Below are 21,471 nucleotides of genomic sequence, written 5' to 3' on the forward strand. Positions count from 1 at the left end.
TTAGAAGCGTTATCTGTCACAACACATAAAATCTGTTCCTTTTTAATTTCAAAATCTTCTAGAACACCCTCCACTAACTTCTGAAGGTAATCACTGGTGTGATGTGCCTGAGTGTCCTTTACTCCGAGGGTCCGTGTTATTGTTTTGTTATTTTCATCCACAAATCTAACATTAATAGCGAAATAATTGACTCTGTGACGTGTGCATGCATCCATTTTAAGGAAGACAAAACGTCCTTTCATAACTTTCTGTAGTTCTTCCTTTTTACATTTGGCCTCCTCAATTATAAGTTTCCTTATACTTTCTCTTTCCAGAGAAACACCAAGTTTTTTTGCCATTTCTCCATTTAGGCCTAAAAAGGCTGTCTGTGAAAAGAAGGATAGTGGTACACTATTCTTTACTACCATTTCAATAATGTGGTGTTTGAATTTTTCTGGTGTCATCCTTATGGTAACTTTGTCAGATATAAAGAATTGTTTTTCACCATCATCATCTTTTCTAATACATTGGCACACGTAATGTTTTCCATCACTTGATAATGCAAAGTGCTCATAAACAGTAGACTTTGTTGTGTTTGTTGTTAGCAGTCTTTTTGCCATTGTTTAGGATGCCTCTTTCCCTAAAATATAAAATATGTTATACTAACTGGCATATAATTAGATTTTTAATATCAACATACACAGTCTTGTAAGTTGTACGTACATGGCTTTATACAAACAAATAAGCTATATATCCCAGCACTAAACCTAGACATGATTTGTCCTATACAATATAAACACTTACAGTTGAATCCAAGAAGCTGTTCCACCAAGTTCTTCTAAGCCAGTGGTTCTCAACCTTCCTAATGCCGCGACCCTTTAATACAGTTCCTCATGTTGTGGTGACCCCTACCAGGGGTGGGTTCTAAATTTTTTTACTACCGGTTCTGTGGGCGTGGCTTATTTTGTGGGCATGGCTTGGAGGTTATGTGACTGGGTGGGTGTGGCTAGCTGGTCATGTGACCGGGTGGCCATGGCTATGTGTATAGAGGGCTGAAAAAAGTCATTTCTGACAGGTCCTCGCACTTTTGACTGGTCCTCACACTTATGACCATCCTCACATTTATGCCCGTGCAGCATTTTTAACAACCATGTCACTCATTTCACAACTGCTTCTCTTCACCATGGTGACAAGATAGGGCAAAAACGTAAAATGTGAGGACAGTCGTAAGTTCGAGGACTGGTCAAAAGGGAGAGGACCAGTCAGAAATAACTTTTTCAGCCCTCTGAGTAGTCCATATACATAAAAGGATACAGCAATAGAGAGGGATGAAGGAAGGGAAGGGAAATTAGAGTAGGAGTGAGGGTAAGAGAGGGAGGAAGAGAGGAGGAGAAGGAGAAAGGAAGAGGAAGTAGGGAGGAGAAGAAGAGGGTGAGGAAGAGAAAGTAAGAAGGAAAGAAAAGAGAGAGGTGGTAGGTTTGAGGAGAAAGATTGCTGTACAATAAAAAAGATGAAAGGGAAGAAAGCCAACCCCAAACAAATATAAAGATATTAAGATAAAGAATGAATTGTTAAACTTTAAAGAATAAAAGAGAACAAATATGAATAAATAACAATAATTAGAAACACACATACAAACATACAATGTATTTTCTTTGAACAGAGTATTTGGCCGGTTCATAAATTTAAACAGTGTTTAGTCATTTCAATTAAATTTACAATTTCTATATTTCCTTTTTGCCATATTTATTCCTCATCTATTTTTGTAAAAAACCAATATTACCCTTCATCCTCATCTCTAATCTTAATCAAATTCAATTTTTCCCTTCTATTCTATATTATACCCCTTCCCATTGTCATCTATTTTTATATCCATCCTCACATTGGTTAATTATGTAATATTACAGTTGTTTAATATGAATTCAACATTTTAATATAAATCAATTAGTTATATAACTACCTTTTTTGTATATTAATCAATATGAACATGAATATTCCAATTATTTCCATGCAATCCAATTTCTTACAAATCAATTAATTATATTTACCAATAATAATAAACCAAATAATTTCCCCCATATATTCCTCCAAACCACAACTTAACCATTTCTGCTTTCAACACAATATACAATTAATAGTATCTCAATTATTACAATTCCCTAGTTAAATAGAGCTTTTTTTCTTTTGTGTTTTAAAATCTCCTTTTTTCCCTAAATTTCCCGTTGTTTGCACCTACCTTTTTTGGTGAGGAAAAAGAAAAGAAATCTGCCTGCCTAATTTTCTAACATGCAAAACCAACAGCCTGCTTTACTTTCTCTTTCGTTTTTCAGTATAGCTAGGGGGGGAAAAATCTGCAGTCTTTCCAAGCAAGCAAAAGAGCACTGAGCAAAACAGCTCAGAGCAAATCAGCTGGGGGTCGGGAGCCGATCTAATCAAGGGCTAATTAGCCTATGCTGAAGCTCCGTGGGCCAATAAAATTACAAAAAAACCACCGAACCATTTGTTAAATTGCTGGGTCGCCCGCCCCTCGCCCACCACTATTTATTGGCAATAAATGGTTTACAGCTTCAGTCTTGAACTATTGACCCTCCATTCCCTTCACTTATGCAAGTGTCTCTAGTCCTGCAAAAAACATATTTACTTAATCCCTTATCAGTGAGAGGCTAGGTTACCCATGGGCGCTGCGTTCCCTGTAACAGCAGAACACAACACTATGGAAAGTATAAGTATTGCCACTCCTAATTGTGCGTTGCGTGCCTTATAGTGAAGCACATGAAAAGCATGCTTCTTCACGGTCACTTAACGTGTTCATTTTGCGGTTACGTGAGGCACTGCATGCATTGGTCTTTATTCTTACAGTAGAGAAGTCATTAATTATAACTTTTTGTGAATTGGGACATTTAAACGTGCTTTTTTTAAAATTCCAATCTAAATTTAGTAGGAGTCGGAGTCGGTGCATTGTTTGCCGACTCCGACTCCGACTCCAGGTACCCAAAATTTCCTCCGACTCCGACTCCTCGACTCCGACTCCGACTCCACAGCACTGGTATGGGGGAGGATGAGTTGAAATTGCTAAATTAGGATTTATTATATAATTTTACAGCTGAATGTTGCTTTGAAATGTATAGTATAAGGGGGATATAATAATATTGTCAGAAGGGTGGAGAACTGATTGTTTAGTTCTGGAAAAAGGATGTTATGCTATATTAATATACATAAAAGATTTGAATTAAGAGATATATGCATGGGGGAGGAGGAAATGGATAGATTATGAGTTGAATAGATGAAATTGCTAAATTAGGATTTATTATATAATTTTACAGTTGAATGTCGCTCTGAAATGTATAGTATAAGGGGGATATAATAATATTGTTAGAAAGAAAGGGTCCGCATATGGGGGGTGGAGCAAAAAGGATGGTAAAGTATTATATAATCTGTTATTAATGTGGGTTTTATTCTGGAAAAGCCACAGGGGGAGGGGAAGGGGGGTTAGGGAGGAGGGGGGGGAAAAGGGGGAAAAATCTGTATTTGAAAAACTTTTTCAATAAAAAAAAAATTCTGGGTATTCTTATCAAAGTCTGTCTTCTCAGCATAGTACAGCGAACCTTTTCGGCACAGAGTTTCATGTGCACATCAAAAACCAGCTGACCATTCTTTTTGATGAAAGAAACTGAGGAGAATTTGGATGACAAGATCCAAAAAATTAAAAAGGATTTGGCAAACATTCAGGATAATAGTTCAGAAGACAAACTTAAAATGGAGGCTGATCAAAAGTCTGTTAATGAAGAAAATGTACAATGTACAAATGTACAACAGAGGATTGAAAGAGAAGTTTTAATGATCCAATACAATTTTACAGAATATGCAATTAGACTGAGAGGTTTGCAGGAAGATGACAGAGATGATTTAAGGAAGATATCTTCTGAAATTCTGGCTGGGATTTTAAAGGTTCAACCTGATGAAGTGTTTTGTAGGATTGACAGAATTTATAGAATAAACTCCTGGTTGGCAAAACAAAGGCAATTGCCTAGAGATGTGGTGATTTATTTTACAGACAAAGAAATTAGAAATAATATTGTCCAGAATTCTTATGATTCTGTTTTGCAATTTCGTGGAAGAAAGATTTGGATTTTTAAGGAACTCCCGCCCAAGATGTTAATGGAGAGGAAGAAATTTGGTTTTCTAGTGAATGAGTTAAAAAAAAGGAATATTCTATTTAGGTGGGACGTCCCAGTTGGTTTAATATTGAGATACCAAGGAGTAAGATACCAACTGAATACTGTCGAAAAAGCGGAAGAATTTTATCAAAAAAATTTAAAAATAAACTTAACATCTTTAGGCATAACACAGGACAAGCAAAAGGAGTTGGAAATAAAGGGAAAACATCAAATTACAGAGGCTGTGGTAGATAAACTGTCTTTGGACTCTTTGGATACCCCAGCTGGACTGTCTATAAATTTGAGAGCAGTGTCATCTGATTCTAATGTGATGAACTATCAACCTACAGACAAGTGCGTAAATCAATTAGTTGATATACAAGTGATGGATAAGACATATGAGATAATAAAACAAAACCAACAAGATCAATCTACAAAGCAGAATGACAACCGAACAGCTGATACACAACTTGTAGGAAGGAAATCTGGATGGAAATGCAACCCGCAAAAGAAAAAGAAAAGAAACAGATCTCGTAGAAATAGTAGTTTCTAAACCAAGCAACAGTGAAGCCAGGGATTTTAAAAAAAATAAATAAATGAATATGTGAAAAGATATTGGTGGCGAATTATTGTTTAATACTATCTTGAGGAAAGTGGCAGATCTCTGCAATGCCGTGATTTTGGGATGTGGAAAGAGCCTTACACTGTTGGATTTGAACTATCTATTTTGGATTTCTTTTACCGATAAATATATTATATCTATTTTGAGTTACAAGGCAAGAGAGTCATGCTGGGGCATGCAGAAGATCTGGCTGTTACCCACTAAGATGATGGGGATTTATAATCCTGATGAAAACCACAATTACAACTATATGGAATATAATTATAATGTCACTCGGGTGGTTGTTTTTACTTTTATATATACATGAGGATATTCATTATTGATGGGGGCAGAAGATGACTGAAGATTTTGAATAAACTGTTGCACCAGGATGCTATGTTACCCTATTATGGATGACGGATTTAACAATCTAGTGGAAAGACATCAAAGAAGATACTAAATGAATTATACATTTAAAGTTATTGTCTTTTCTTTTTTTTTATAAAATGGAACGTATATATAGACATATGTATATTTTAGCAGAGTGGGCAGTGGATTATATTTAGAATTGTAGTGCATGGTAATCTTGCAGGAAACTGGGTTGAAATAGGTTAGTTTAGTGATTGATTAGTTTAAGAAAAAGGATTTTTAAGTTATATATTTCGGGGAGTGGAAGAATTGGATAGAACTGAATAAATGTTAAATTTGGAGAAGGCTGCTTTGAAATGTTAAATTAATATATATAAAAGTAAAGGTCATGTTGTTGTAATAATAATAATATTTTATAAGTTTGGGGGAGGAGAAAAAGGGTAGATTGTGAAAAGCGGAGAAAAGCGGAGTTATAAGAACACTATGCTAAGGGTCAGTATTTTGAGGAGTGAGTAAGGGCATGGTAAAATATTATGTAATTAATTATGAATTAGTTTATTGTTGTGAAGAAGAAGTCACAGGGGGGGGGTGAGGGGGGGTTAGGGAAGAAGGGAGGAAAAGGGGGAAAAACTTGTATCCGAAAAACTTTTTCAATAATAATAATAAAAAAAAACCAGCTGGCCGGCATGCATGTGCGCACCGGAAACCAGAAGTTCATTTTCGGGGGTGCATGCACCCTGGGCAGCTCCTCTTCCGGGTTGCAGCCCAGACGAGCATGCGCTTCCTTTTCGGCACTCTGTATATGGAAGTGTGTCATGAGTTGAACAAGAGAGATTTCTGGGGACCTCCAAAAAAGTTAATACTCATCAGGCTGGAAAAGATTACATACCGTAATTATTTCCAAAGAATTTGGATTCCACGAGTCCACTGTTAGGTAGATTGTGTACAAATGGAGGCAATTCAGCACCTCTGTTATCCTTCCCAGAAGTTGACCAACCAAGATCACACCAACAGCCAAGCGTGTAATATTCTGGGAGGTCTCGAAGAATCCCACAGTAAGAGTTATAGAACTAAAGACCAGTTCATCAAGCAGGGAAGCCCACCAATATCTTTTGAGTTGAAGCTGTTTGATAAGGAAGAATAGTTAAAATTCCTCCAAGCCAACATGCAGGGTTCATCAATAGTTATCAGAAATGTTTAATAGCAGTGATTGCACCTAATATTCAGCAACACCAATTATTGAAATTAAAGGTTCACTTTTTTCATATACAAATAAGTATTTTGGGATCAAACATTAGGACAAGTCTAATGTTTTTGATTCATTTGTTTAATTGAGGTCATATTTATGCAGAAATATTAAATTTAGAAGGGTTCACAAACCTTTAAGCTCACTTTAAACTTAAACAGTTGAAATGAAATAAAAGTATATAAATCTGGGAAGCAGATATTCAAGACATCATTCTTATCAAAATTGTAGTGTCAAACCTTTTCCATTGCTTTAGTATAGATAGTCCTCTACTTACAACAGTTCATTTAGTGACCAGTTACAACAGCACTGAAAAAAGGTGACTTATAACCATTTTTCACACTTATGACCATTGCAGCATCTCCATAGTCACATGAACAAAATTCAGGTGGTTGGCAACTGACTCATATTTATGGCAGGTACAGTGTCCCAGAGGCATGTGATCACTTTTTTGTGACCTTCTGATAAACAAAGTTAATGGGGAAGCAAGATTCACTTAATAGCCATGGTAAGAAAAGTCATAAAATGGGACAAAATTCACTTAAATGCCTCACTAAGCAATAGAAATGTTGGGGTCAATTGCGGTCACAAGTTGAGGGCTACCTGTATTTATACAATTTCATTAACAATTTGGCATTCAAATTTTGCAAAGGTAAGAAACAATGAATATTAAATATTGCATGAGGAAGAGAAAGAAGTCTCTTTGTTTCTGCTACAGTATCCTGCAATTGGGTTAAATAATCAAGTCTGAAAAATGCAGTCTTCATAAATACAGTAAGTTGTTTCAGAATATATTTCAATTTGTAAATAACACAGTAATATCTTATTCAGAAGTATCACATAATGCTGGACAGAACATTAGCAAAGCCTCACAGACTGGCTAATATCTATCTCTGGCAGCTCAACAATTAATATATCTAGTTTGTGAAAATTAGTAGTAAGGTTACTAGTTTGTATGGAATGTATTTGAGAAAATCACTGACTCATCTTAAATGTAAAATGGAGTGAAGAGTTACTTTCATTTCCCTACTGGAAACTAAGTATTATCCTTTCTTTACAATTTCCGAATATTAGCGGTTGTTTTGTAGTGACATACCTATTTAGGATCTCATCTACCCCATTTCACAAACTTGACTGTGACTCCATAACTCAGCTGTGTTTCAGTATGACCTTAGGAATACACTGGAAATAATGAAGTTTAATTCAGAAAATCAATAATATTCCTCTTGAGAGTCTAAAGATGGCTCTGCTATGCTATATTACATGGATACAGAACTGGTTGAGAACTGAGACTTCTCAGCTCACAAAAGATGATCACATGACTCCACGATACTGCAACCATCATGAGTCAGTTGTCAAGCATCTGAATGTAGATCATATGACCATTGGGATGTTGCAAGTTAAGTGAGAAAAACATCATAAGTCACTTTTTTCAGTACATTGTAACTTTGAATGGTCACTAAATGAACTGTTGTAAATTGAGGACTAAATTCAATAAATGTACATCAGTGACATAACAGCAAACATGTTAAAACGTATTATGAGGCTCTATTCAACTCTGTGCTGTTTTAACATGAGGCATTAAAAATGATTATCAAATTTGAAGATGACAAAGTTGGGGGTTGGTAAACACCATACAGAACAGCATCAAGATTCAAAAGGATTTTGTAAAGCTGGAACAATGGAACGTATCAGCCAAAATGAATTGTAACAGCAAATGCATAATCCTGTATCTCGATTATAGGAAATCCAAGTAGAAAAATCAAATGTAAAGCCATGAGATGGGGAAAACCATACTGAACAGCAGTACATACACTGCTGTTGTGGAATCTTAAATGCTTGAAGCATTACAATCCAAATACGGAACCGCATGATACATGGACAAAAACTAAAAAATGAATCACAGGCAGCAGCAACATGGATCAGACTCCCGCTAATGTATGGCATTCAATTCTTTGCTCATTTTAGGAAGGATACTAACAAACTGAGGAATGCTCAGAAATAATGGACCTGGAAAGAAAAAGTCGCTAGAAACAATTGGAAGTGTTGGGTATGTTTATAGCCTGTGACTGTTAAAAGACACAAGTATACCAAGTATATAAAGGGTGAAAATGCAAAACTCGGGGCAGTATTGTCCAAAGTTGTTCCAGAAGACAAGATAAGAAGCAATGGGGTTAAATTACAAGGCCATAAATTTTGGAGCAACGGGAAAAAATCCTGATAAAAATAAACAATGGAAATGACTATCTGGGGAGGTGGTCAATCTTCAGGAAAAATACTTAAACAGCAGCTGGGTTGCCATCTGTCAGGATGCTGCAGTAATGGATCCATGCTCCAGGCAGGCGATTGGATAAGGAGATATTCACAGTCCCCTTCAAATTGCATGTTCTATTATTCAGAGTAAAAGCACTAAAGAATATTAGATACTTATACTGAATATATGAACAAAATGAAGCACACTAATATCATTTACCTATTCAATTCTGCACTGGAAAAATTTCCAATACCTTTCCTGAAAAATGAATTTCTCTAGTTTACATAATTAACAAATATGTATGTAAACTTGGTTATTTCAAATTAGCACTTTTGGAAAGGGGCAAAAAATACATGGGGACAGCACATTTAGCCCAAATAGAATAAAAGCAAATACTATTATAATTAGAGGCAAACATGAGATTAAATTTGAATGCTTATAATTTCTCAGAATGGTCTAAATCCAGAAAAAAACTTGTTATTTAAATTAATGAGATCAGTTTTTGCAACTAGTGTACTGTACCTCATTATTAGAAAGCAGCTTTCACTTCAAAAATGAACTACTGTACTATTTACTGCCCAGCTAATTGGAGGGAATCCAACACCTTACCAAGCATCTGAGTAAACAATTACTGAGATAGACAAGCTTTGAACTAAGGAACAGGACACTCCTAATGCATTTCAGCCTAGAAATATTTCCTCCCACTTCCTTTTCTTCAATAGCCTAACTTGCTGATAGGATTTGTTTGTATTTAATAATTAGGAGCCAGAAATCATCGATCAACAAATACTAATCTGTTCTGCCAATCCCTGGTTTACAAAAGATAGTATGTTTAGTATAGCAAGGGCTCCCCACAAAACCCGGATAAAACAGATACAATAAATCACACAATAAAAGACAATTCAGATACTGATTTATTTTTACATTTGTAAGTTACATTATAATACCTGATAGGTAAAAAACTTATCCGGGAAAATATTTTATGACTCAGTACTGTTTAGAAAAGTTTAAATCACTTCAGATTTAAGTGTTAATGCAGATTTAAATTTTAATGCAAACCTAAAAGTTTAATGCTACATACAAATGTTAATCCTAACTAAAATGCAGTCCTCTACTAGTAATATAGCAATAGATTTACTATACTAAATCAACAGTTCATAAGCATTAGTTTATGCTTAAATGTTCACAAGCAGGGAACAAAGCTATGAGTTTTCATCAGATCACTGGTTTTACACAGCACACTAAGCTAAAATGTTAGGCCAGTTTATAGCTCAGAGGACTATACGAACCCAGGCCATTCAGTGAATCACCAATACAAATGATACATCAATGCATCACCTGGAGGTATATAGGTAGTCCTCCTTTAATGACCATAACTGGTACCAACACTCAGTAAGTAAAGTGAAACTACAAGTGTGTTCATGATCTTACTTCAGCTTTTCTTTGCTTTACAGACCTGCAAAGGTCATAAATGCAAAGATTGGTTGCAAAGATACTTTTTCATCACTGTCATAATTGCAAACAGGCAGTTACTAAACAAGAACTACTGTGATGATGATCATGTTATCCATGTCTGATTACTGTACTACTTTTCAATACAAAGGTTTTTCTTTCACTAAATAAAATCTATCACTACTAATTTATTTCGAAAGCTTTCAATTGCCCTTTTAAAGAAACTGGGTTGCTTCTTATATTAAGATGAAAATGTGATTTGGGATCCAATTATCAATCACTGAACTTCCATGATGGATTGTGTGGGAGCCAGTAAATTGAAATTCAATCCTTGGAATGCTATGTAGATTTCTTTGCAAAGAAAGTGTCCAACCCGATTTAGATGGCTTGCACTCTTCAAAGCATCAAGATGTGATTCTAAAATCCAGTTTATTAGCAGAGATCTTAATAAACTAAACTGTACATTTCATTAACTGCACCATATCCTTTCCTAGACCAAGACCACCAAACTGGATTCATGCACTCTAAAAGCAATATATGACTAATTATTGTAATATAAGTTTTTATTGTCCTGGAGAAATTACCTCTGGTGTCATTCTTTTGCTCTGATAACATGTTATATTTATATTGTTTTAAACTGAAAGATCCACACTGAAATGGAAAATGAAGGGCTAGGAAAAAGCTGTTAATAGAAGTTAAAACTGTAACCAAATATTAAGCTTAAACACAAATTTGTAATTAAACACAATTTTTTACCCGTATCTGAATCTTAATTACACAAAATACTAAAAACTCAATGCATAAGTCAGAGTGAAGTATTAAATTTTCATAGACTCTGTATTTGTAAGGAAATCAGTAGTATTGATCCAGGGAAAATCATGTAGATCTGTAAATGTGAGACTAAATTTCAATAATTCATTCCTTCCCCCCTTTTTTAGTTCTTTGCTTATAACTGATAAAAGACAACTACCTGAAACAAAAATTGAACACATAATCTTAGATATATACAACTCTTTCAAGAGAACCTTTTTCCAACTTTAAAGTTACAGGTTCCCACCAGGAAATCCAAAAGGTTTGTGTTAATGTTTACTAACCTCACTGTAATTTACTAAACTCAAAAGGATTAATTTCTGAGCAATGTGTGTAGAATCACATGCAAATCTTTCAATATAATTAAAAATGAAAGGGAAGACCTGATTACATATCTGTAAAGTAAGTAGAACAAAAAATGAAGTATTATCTCCACAGCCTAGTAAAAAACAGAAATAGCTGCTTAAGCAATAACAGAAAGCAACTGACAGAAATCAAAGCAAGTTCAGAGATTTAGAAATGCTTAGAACAAATTCCCCACTTTTTTTCTGGGAAAGGACATCAAACTACTCCAGGACCACAATCCTATTCATATTATTGAAACTTACTAAAGGAGAAACTCTCTTGAGAAAACCTAATAAAAATTGCTACTGCATACATTATTTTTAATTTCAGAGTTAATTTATTTGGTGCAGATCACTCCATTAATACATCACACTTCTAACCATTAATCCATCACTTTGCTTAGGGTTCAGGTTTTTAAATAAGAAATTGAATTCCAGCAGTTTTATGTATTTCATATTTCCTACTATGAAACCATACAATAATACTATTTATTTCAAGCTACAGGATTACTGCCATCCATCAAAGAAATAAGTTCACCAGCTAAAAGCGTGCAATTCTGCACTTACAAATCTAAACCTATTAAAGGAATATTATTCTTTCCATTAAAGCAGGAGATAAATGTATGGAGCTTCCTAAAAAAAAAAATCAACACCTATCTCACCATAAGTCACCTACTGCTGAAAGGGATAAACTTCGAATAAGTTTACTAAGTTCAAATCCATGTTACTTGACCTCTGCCCCGAGAAGTGGAATTTAGTATTAAACGACTTAAATGCATACTTTAGAAACACTCGGATGCCAATCATTTTTTTTTTAAAGTTGTCATAAAGAGCCAAAATCAAGCTAAGGGCCACCCGCAGACGGTTAAAATTATCCCTCTCTCCCTTCTTTTCTAACCAAAGCGCACCTTACTTCAGTTCTGGCCACCTCTTCTCTCCCACCTGTATCAGAGCAACGGAAGGCATTCAAAGGAAAAAAGAGAAAAAAAAAAAATAGGGAGAACGAGAGCTAAGCTTTAAAGAACCAAAGCGCGCAGAATGGGGCCCATTCCGTCGCCTTTCCCCCCCCCCCACCTCCCCCCGTCCCGCAAGTACTACTACGGCCTCCAAAGCCAGGCGGCTGCGACGGCTCAGCCCAGCCGGTGAGGCCTGCGTCCCGCTCACTGCAAGCGGCGCGCGCCAATAGGCGAAGCCAAGCCAGCCAAGCAGGCGGCGAAGGAGGAAAGCGGGGGAGGGGAGGCTCCTGCTGCTGTTGCCGCCACAGCGCTCGTCGCCGCCTCCCCCCCCCGTCTCTCCCCGGCGGGGGCTCCTCGCTACAGCCTCTCTGCTCCGCTCTCGGTCATGTGACCCTAACGTAACCGGACAGGAAAAGCCGCCGCCGCCGCCGCCGCCGCGCTGACTCCGTTGTTGGCGCTGCTGCTGCTGCTCCTGGGCTGGCGGAGACCGCGGGGGCCCCCCCTCCCCGAAAACGCGAGCCAGGTGAGTGCCGCCTAAATCCCCCCCCCGCACACACACACACACACTCATCCTCCGAGAAGGCGCGGGAGAGGGGCGGGTGGCCGGGAGGGAAAGCGGGGAGGGGGGCGCGTGGCGGCGGCGGTGAGGCCCCTTGCTCTTTCTCTTCCTCCCGCCCCCCGCCATCTCCCGTCCCACCATTGTACTGGCGGTCAAGTAGGCCAGGTTCGGACCCGGAGGAAAGGCAGGAGGCTCTCCCGGGCCCTGAGGGGGGCTTTCCCACCCGAGACCCCGAAATGGCGCCGGTGGAGGCGGCTGCCTCGGGGAGAAGAGGGAGAGGTCTCCCGGTTAAGGCTGCTAAAGAAACTCCTGCCCTGGCAGAGCCTGGTCTGATCCGGGCTTGGCTTGGCCCTGAACCGCCCTCGCCGAGCTGGGTAGCGGCCTTTCCCCTTTTTTCTCTCACCCGCGGCGGCAGCAGCCCGGCCTAGGAGGAAGGGGGAGGGGCAGGCGCCGAGGCAGCCGCGCGGAGCGGGAAAGGGAGGGAGGGAGGCAGAGAGAGAGAGAGAGAGGAAAGGAGGGGGGGGTGAGGGTGGGCGGCTCCGTCTGCGTCTCCTCAGCAGCCTAGGCGGCCCTGGCGACAGCGGCGGTTCCCGTCTCTCGCGCGCCTAGGCGCCCCAGCCCGCTCGCTCGCGCTGCTTACGTCGTCTCGCGCCGCCCGTCCGTACGCCGCCCCGCCGCCTCCTCCGTGCGTTGCGTGTGCGCGCACGCGGCGGCTTCGCGTAGCCCTGCGCAGGGGAGGAAGGCGGGGCCGAGGCAGTGGCCGTGGCGCGCGCTTGGCCTCGCTTGCCTTGCCCCTTTTTGCTCCGCAGGCAGCCAATAGAAAATGCCGGCGGGTTGTCACAGTGTGATTCACGGCGGGGGCGGTGGAGGGGGGGAAGGGGGTGAAGGAAGCTTGCGGTCCTCCACCGCTGTAGGCTGCTGTTTGCCCGCCCCGTTGGCGTCTGCGAGGGTTTGCTGCCTCCTGAGTGGCTTTTTATTGCTGGCGCTTGGCGAGAAGTTCCTCTCTCCAAAGGGAGGGACAAGCCTCTCGGAAGAGGTTCTGCCTTTTTTTCCTGGGGCGGAAGACGCTTTTGAATTTTGATCCCACCCTTCTGGACACTTGCTTTTTTTTCTGGGCAGGGAAGCTCTCACAATTATCCAGAGACATCTCGCCTTTATTTAATGTTAGATGCTGCCTGTAAATTCGAAAATTATGAATTTACGTGTACTCCAGAAAACAGACGTGTTTGGTTTTATTTTTAATTTAACCTCAAATGAATGCTGTGATTTTTATCTAATTCATTTTTCCCGTTTGCTGCAAGTTTTCCTGAACAGTTGATTGAATTTGCTGTGCAAAGCATTCATTACAGAAACAAAATATAAAACGAAATATAAAAATATAGCTGAAAAACTAATCGAGAAAGTAGCATTTAGATATAGCTATACCCAGGACTCTTACAAATATTCCCAAATATTTCAAAATGCTATGAGGGATCAAGACTTTTAGAATCACATTTGGTTTAATTCTCTTGATCCTATGCAGCATTTCCAAATATATATATTTTAATATTCTAAAACTATGCATGTATATTCTAACACAAATCAAAACCTTCATTTATTTGCTCTCAGGTTTTTAACTGTTGTATTTCAACCTGTCTACAAACTGAAGTAGTATGAATGCGATGGCTTTAAATAAATTTGATTTTTTTTAGTTGTCTGAGATATATATTGCTACATTGCTGGCAAACAGGTAATGAGCATTTTTGTGCTAATTTATGTTATCTATTCTTTTATTTGTTGATTTTAATCTTATAGATAGTCCTCGATTGATTGAGATTTGGGTGCTTGGCAACTCATTCATATTTACAACCACAACATGCATTTTAACTCCCCACACCACCTTTGCCCTTTTGGTCCCTGTGCGCCAAAGCCACCCTGCCACTGCCTATCTCCAGCTGATCTTTACCTCTCCTTCCTGCCTCTGCTCCCCCAATCAGTGCAGCTATTGGCCCTCCTTGTTTTATCTAATGAGCATGGGCTTAGTGATGGAAATTTTAGTCCCAATTTGGATTGTTGTGCCTGTATGTTTCTTGCTCATTCACAATAGGTAAAAAAGTAGGTGGCTATAAAAATCACATAAATACCTGTGAATTGTGCCCTTCCAAATTTCACATTCTTTGGGCATATGATAGAATCTTGAAAGAAATATGTTCTCAAGAATATTTTCTACTTTACAGATTTTAAAAGATGGATTTGGCCAACCATGGACTTATTCTTCTACAGCAGCTTAATGCTCAGAGGGAGTTTGGTTTCCTGTGTGACTGCACAGTTGCTATTGGTGATGTGTACTTTAAGGCACACAAATCCGTCCTTGCCTCTTTTTCCAACTACTTCAAGATGTTGTTCGTTCATCAAAGCAGGTACTGTATACATATATATTGTCAAACATTAAGTTAGTATAGAGTTACTTTATCTACCTCAATAAGTAACATGCAGTGCAATCTGCAGATCATTTAAGACAATTAGAATTCAAGCCTTGCTAACTTCATTGGTACCTGATTTATGACCCAGGTTCATCCACTGTAATCCTGAAGAGGTTCTTTTGGTGTAAATTACAATTTCCTAAGTAGCAGGAAACCAAGGGTTAATGAGAGGCAGTCCCTACCTATCCATCCCAGGAAGAACCTAGCTTTCTCTTTATATTGGCCATAAGAGAAGCTGTAGAGCTTTGTTTGTCCTTTCCGGTCAGATAGTATGTTCAAAGGCAACACTGTGTGGAATCAGCCAAGAGAATTTAGGACTGTGAATTGCTATTCAAAGAAGATAATTAGGAAGGACAGATCAGTCTGGCCTGAGGTAGATACTGATTTCAAAATGGGCTTGAGGAATTGTTTGCCATCTGCATTTCATTCTCTTGCCTTTTTAAATAGTAAACCTGAGGATTAGTCTACTTTTTGGTTTACTTCTTATGAATCACTTTAAGAAGTAATCATTGTCTGAAATGGAATAAAAGCATGGGATATGAAAAAAAAATATACTGCTCAAAAAAATAAAAGGAACACAAGCAGAAGACATCCAAGATCTGAATGAATGAAATAGCCTTATTAAATACTTTGTTCGTTACATACAGTAGTTTTGTGTTCTCTTTAGTTGTTTGAGCAGTGTATAAACTACCAAATGCCAAAATGCTTTATGATAATTTGTATGTCATAAAATGTTTTATAAAATTTCCAAAATTTAATTTCATGTGAGTCATTGGTCCAAGATTTTGAACACATTGTGTAAGTTAGCCAATTTGAGATGCCTTGGCTCAAAAAGTTTTGCCCTACTTTTACCCAGTTAAAGATTACAGACACAAGAGTTTTAGTAGTATATGGATATAATTCTGAGAATGGAAAACCTCAGCTGATTCCTAAGCAATCATGTAAAATAGCAAATAAATCCCAATTGTCAAAATATAGGAAGTTTTGTATTTCATTTTTGATGTTTAAGTATTTATGTGGTACTATAAACTACTGTATTCATTTGTACTTCCTGAACCAAATAAGTTTTATTTAAAATCAGTATGAGTTATAACATTATTTCTCTAAAACCGACTTAGTACAAATTGTCTTTTATTCCTTCACATTGAGATCTGAAGGGACCGCAAAAGCAGCCCTAAGTCATATTACTTAAACAAGTATTGCAATAAATACACAATATTCTTTAAGTGATTACCTTTAAAATTGTAAAACCTTCCTATGTCTAATTACTCAGAAGAAAACCACTGAGGTTAGTGAGACTTGCAGGTAATCCTTGACTAATGGCCAGTTGCTTAGTGACTATTCGAAATTACAATGGACTCCCAAGACCTGGATTTGAAGTTCTGATATCAAGGAGCCCCCGCTGCATCAAGTGGCTGCATTTTGGGCACACGGCAACTAGCCCACATTTATTGCTGTTTGCAGTGCTCTATGGTCACATGACTGATTTACAATATTTTTCCCGGAGATTGGCATTTAATTCCAACTTCTGGCAAAACCTGCCCCATAACCAACAATGGGTTCAGGGTAACACTGCCCCAAAGTCATAAAATCTGGTCTGGTCACATGGTGCATTTATGACCAATACAACTCACAACTAAAATTGTGGGCTCAATTATGGTCATAAGTTGAAGACTAACTGCAACTTCCTTATCAGTATGTATTAAAGGGGTGGATGCCTCACAAATTGCATGTGATCCTCTGTTGGAAGACCTGAGGGAAGCTCCCAAACACCCTAACAACTTCATATTACTTAACCGCCCATCTCCTTCATTGTTTGCCAATGTTGATGCTGCAAAAGTATTCCTGTATTTCAGTGGCTGCAGAAAAGTAGTGACAGCGAGCAATATGCAGAGGGAGGAAACATTTCTATACATACATGTGTAAACAGGAGAAAAGCCTATGCTTTTTGAGCCATAAAGTCTGATCATTCCTGATGTATAGAGGATATATACTGCTGCCTTGGGTAAATACTATAATACATCTTTAGAGGTTTTTTCCCTCCTTTTTCTTCATTAATACTGTAATTTCTTTTTTTGCAGTGAATGTGTCCGCTTGAAGGCAGCTGACATACAGCCAGATATTTTCAGTTACCTCTTGCATTTAATGTACACTGGAAAGATGGCACCTCAGCTCATAGATCCTGTTCGACTCGAGCAAGGGATAAAATTCTTGCATGCATATCCGTTGATCCAGGAGGCCAGTCTAGCCAGCCAAGGAAACTTTGCACACCCAGAGCAAGTTTTCCCATTGGCATCATCATTATACGGTATTCAAATTGCAGATCACCAAGCAAGAAATCCCACAAAGGCAGTGACAGCACCTGACAAGCCTTTGAGAGAAGCACGGCCCCAGCTCTCAAGAGTGAACCAAGAACAGGTACATGAACCATCCCAAATATCCCAGATACCACCACCAAGTTTGCCTCAAGTGCCCCCAACAAATATAGCTCCCCCTGACCCACTGCAGTCTTCACTGTCTCCCGAGTTAGTATCAGCTCCTTCTCATCCTTCACCTGGAGATGAAACCAACATGGAAGCCTCTTCCTCCGATGATCAACCTGCCTCTCTCACAATAGCGCATGTCAAGCCAAGCATTATGAAAAAAAATGGAAGCTTTCCCAAATACTATGCCTGCCACCTGTGTGGTCGACGTTTCAATTTGCGAAGTAGCTTGCGTGAGCATCTCCAGATTCACACAGGAGTGCCCTTCACATCCAACCAGCACGGGGAAAGTAGCATTCCCTTATCCCTGTGTAATAATGCTCCTGAAAAAGATGCTATGGAAGCAACTGAAGCTGGAATGATCAGTGACAGTGAGCTGCAGCAGATCTCAGATTCACCCATAATTGATGGACAGCAGCAAGCAGAAACCCCCCCGCCCTCAGATATTGCTGATATTGACAATTTGGAGCAAGCAGATCAAGAAAGAGAAGTGAAAAGGCGGAAGTATGAATGCTCCATTTGTGGACGCAAGTTCATTCAGAAAAGCCACTGGAGAGAGCACATGTACATACATACCGGCAAGCCTTTCAAGTGCAGTACTTGTGACAAAAGTTTCTGCCGGGCCAATCAAGCTGCTAGGCATGTATGTCTCAACCAAAGCATGGACACCTACACTGTGGTGGACAAGCAGACTCTGGAGCTCTGTACATTTGAGGAAGGCAACCAGATGGACAATATGTTAGTACAGACCAACAAACCCTATAAGTGCAACTTGTGTGACAAGACATTCTCCACGCCTAACGAAGTTGTCAAACATTCTTGCCAAAGTCAGAACTCGGTCTTTACTTTAGAAGAGGAAAGATCCATTCTGCTAAGTGGAGATGCTGAAACTACAGAGAGTGATCATTCAGTTTTAGACTCTATCAAAAAAGAACAGGAAGCAGTATTGTTAGACTGATCGTGAAACTTGGGTTTTGTTTTTTTGTAACAAAAGGTTATGTTTGTTTATTCATATTTTTTATTAGACTTATCTTCCTCCCTCCCCCCCACCATAACTTCACTGACATGAAAGGAAGTCTGGCCCTTTTCCCAGCCTAACATTAATAAAGGGTATTGTATCAAATTATAACTATTGATTTTAATGATAAGAAAGAAAATATGTAAGAGTAATTCCTTATCTTGGAAACTATGCTACAGTGATAAATGGCTTGATGACAGGACTGTAAACAATTTGAAAGATTGTTTAATTATATGCTTGAATGCACTGAGAAGGTGAGAAGAAAACTGTTGGTCAAGTTTCAATTGTTTATTCTCAAACCTGATTACTTATTAGAGGAAGATTAGTTAAGGAAATTGAATTACTAAGAGAAATGCCTATAGTTATGCCTATTAGTCATTTCAGAAACTGCTTTAATAGAAGCAATCCATTTTTTTTTAAACCTACACAATTTTTGACAAATGTTTACATCAGCTCAGTCCACTGATATTATGTCCATTCACTAAGAATAAGAATATGATCCTAAGCACAGTTGAGTTGGCAGTAGATCTTATCCAGGGCACTCAAACTACTAAGCAAAATGTGCTTAGGATCATATTTCATTAAAATAGCAGTAATAATGTGATGGCAATCATTTTATATGCATAACGTGTGTGCCTGTGTGCGTGCACAAGTGTATATACTTCAGGCATGTATGTACCGCATGCACCCTTTTCAAATTGATCACTTTTTTGAACAACTGAACTATTTTTAATATCAGTAAAAATACACTTTTTAGAAGTGTATTTAAATTACACCGACCATATGACTATTTATATCTCATTGAATGGAAAAAAAAAATAATGTTGAAATTTATTATTGCTCAAAACCTGAAGGAAGTGAATTAGAAGAATTCCACAAAGTAGTCCTTGTACCCAACTCCCTATGGGAGTAACAGTTTTCAGCCTGTTTTTGAGATACAGAAAAGAAGAAAAACAATCAAAGCAATTGTCTGAATTCACCTGATTAATATGTGAAAATTAAGAGAAAGGGAAGCTGATCTTATTTTTTAATTACTAGCATCATTTTATAACAGAACAAAATAGAAGAATGACCAAATTATATCATGGTTTGTTTTCAGGTTAAAGTGGAACTTCGAGTGGCATCCTCTCTGTTCTTTGTATTACATTTTCTTAGGTTCCAGTCTGGCAAAATAGGCAACAAATAAAGGGGATACCTTGTACAGTCACTTGGCTATGGATAGTCTATCCACCATTCAAAATCAGGTTGTTGATTTTTATCTTTAATATATAAATATATGGATATTCTCCAATAGCCTAAAAAAAAACCCCTAAATTGACAAGTGTTTTCTAAAATCCCACTGAAATGCAGGCAAGTATTTTGATGGGGGAGAAAGGGGAGCAGATATTGCTCTGCTCTTGTATACATGTTTTGTTTAAGTATCATCTTTTTTGTGTCTAGATATGTTCTCCAGTTTGTAAGTTTTTATACTTTATTTCACAGAATAAAAATGGTATAAAAAAGAATTTTAATTTTTGTCAAGTCAGAATGATTTATCATATTTCATCACTGCACATATGGTACAGACCTTTGACCTAAGGATTTCTAACATAGCCAAAAAGAGGTCTCTTTCACTGATCCTGGTAGCTAATTCTGTGCTGAAGCAGGAGTCGCAATCGGCGCTGGAGAAACAAACCTTATGCATCTCAGGAGCACTACACAATTGGGTGTTTAACCCAATTGAATTGTCCTTCTTGTGCCCGATCTTAAAATTATATTTCTGCAATTCATTTGGAAATTTAATTCTAATAACATATAAAATGCAGCTGCCCTACCATGTGGCAATAAGAGTGGTCAATAGAAATGTATGCAATATTTTAGCAGGGTTCAGTTTACTGCTTAAATAAATTTCACTATTTCACTTCCCCTCATCGCCATCAAATCATTGCCATCTATGTAGGCTGAGGACAAACAACATGTGCTCCATATACGTGAGCCAGCAACTTCCATGATCTTTGCCTTATTTATACTGGTTAGAATATCTGGAATTGAAGTACATCATACAGAAGGCCGTACAGGGCCTATTCCGTTCTGGGTTGTTCAGAAATGTGATAAGTGGAATTCTCAGTGGCCCACAAATTCACACCAATAATACAGTAGCTCTCTTTTAGCAGAGAATAATTTCCGTCATGCCAAGTAATAATGTCAATTGTTCCTGCAGAGCTGAGCCAGCTTGCCAAGATGGCTCTATTGTTAAGATGACCAATTTTATCCCTCTGGTTGTCTAGGTTTTCTATCTCTTGTTTTTTATGATATTTATTAATATAAAGTTTTATATTTGATATGTTTTTTACATAATTTCGTTGCCTGCCACCCACAGTTGCTTTTGGTGAAACAGGCAACTATATAAATTTGATAAGTAGCATATAGAAGGCAAACATTTTGCTGGTCCACTGTCCTATGCTTGTTGAGAGACTTAAGGTATTAAAGCCAATGGTCCTAACAGCTAGTTTAACTCTATCACGCAGCAGAAGCCAACATGTCAGGATGGGCTGATTGAGAATAGTCAGGGATGAAATCCAGCAGGTTCTGACAGGTTCTGGAGAACCGGTAGCAGGAATTTTGAGCACTTCGGAGAACCAGTAGCGGAAATTTTGAGTAGTTCGGAGAACCGGCAAATACCACCTCTGGCTGGCCCTAGAGTGGGGTGGGAATAGAGATTTTGCAATATCCTTCCCCCAGGAGTGGGGAGGGAATAGGGATTTTGCAGTATCCTTCCCCTGGAGTGGGGTAGAAATGGAG

At 38.4% G+C, this 21,471-nt stretch overlaps 1 protein-coding gene and 1 long non-coding RNA gene across 2 annotated transcripts; one reads left to right on the top strand and one right to left on the bottom strand.

Annotated features, from left to right (window-relative positions):
- Positions 1 to 428: 428 nt before the first annotated feature.
- LOC139322672 (uncharacterized) lies at positions 429 to 13,458 on the bottom strand. Its single transcript, XR_011600867.1, has 3 exons — positions 13,368 to 13,458; positions 5,996 to 6,229; positions 429 to 619 (listed from the first exon to the last, which is right to left on the bottom strand). It is a non-coding gene; the product is annotated as an uncharacterized lncRNA (long non-coding RNA).
- ZBTB2 (zinc finger and BTB domain containing 2) lies at positions 12,580 to 20,162 on the top strand. The gene is made up of 3 exons (XM_070951841.1): positions 12,580 to 12,691; positions 14,944 to 15,126; positions 17,271 to 20,162. The coding sequence occupies exons 2-3, from the start codon at positions 14,954 to 14,956 to the stop codon at positions 18,628 to 18,630; spliced, it is 1,533 nt and encodes a 510-aa protein (XP_070807942.1). The 5' UTR covers positions 12,580 to 12,691; positions 14,944 to 14,953; the 3' UTR covers positions 18,631 to 20,162.
- The last annotated feature ends 1,309 nt before the right edge of the window (positions 20,163 to 21,471 follow it).

The sequence above is a fragment of the Pituophis catenifer genome, unplaced genomic scaffold (genome assembly GCF_029215685.1).
Source record: "Pituophis catenifer annectens isolate HBS135680 unplaced genomic scaffold, rPitCat1.0.hap2 SCAF_1, whole genome shotgun sequence".
Lineage (NCBI taxonomy): Eukaryota > Metazoa > Chordata > Lepidosauria > Squamata > Colubridae > Pituophis > Pituophis catenifer.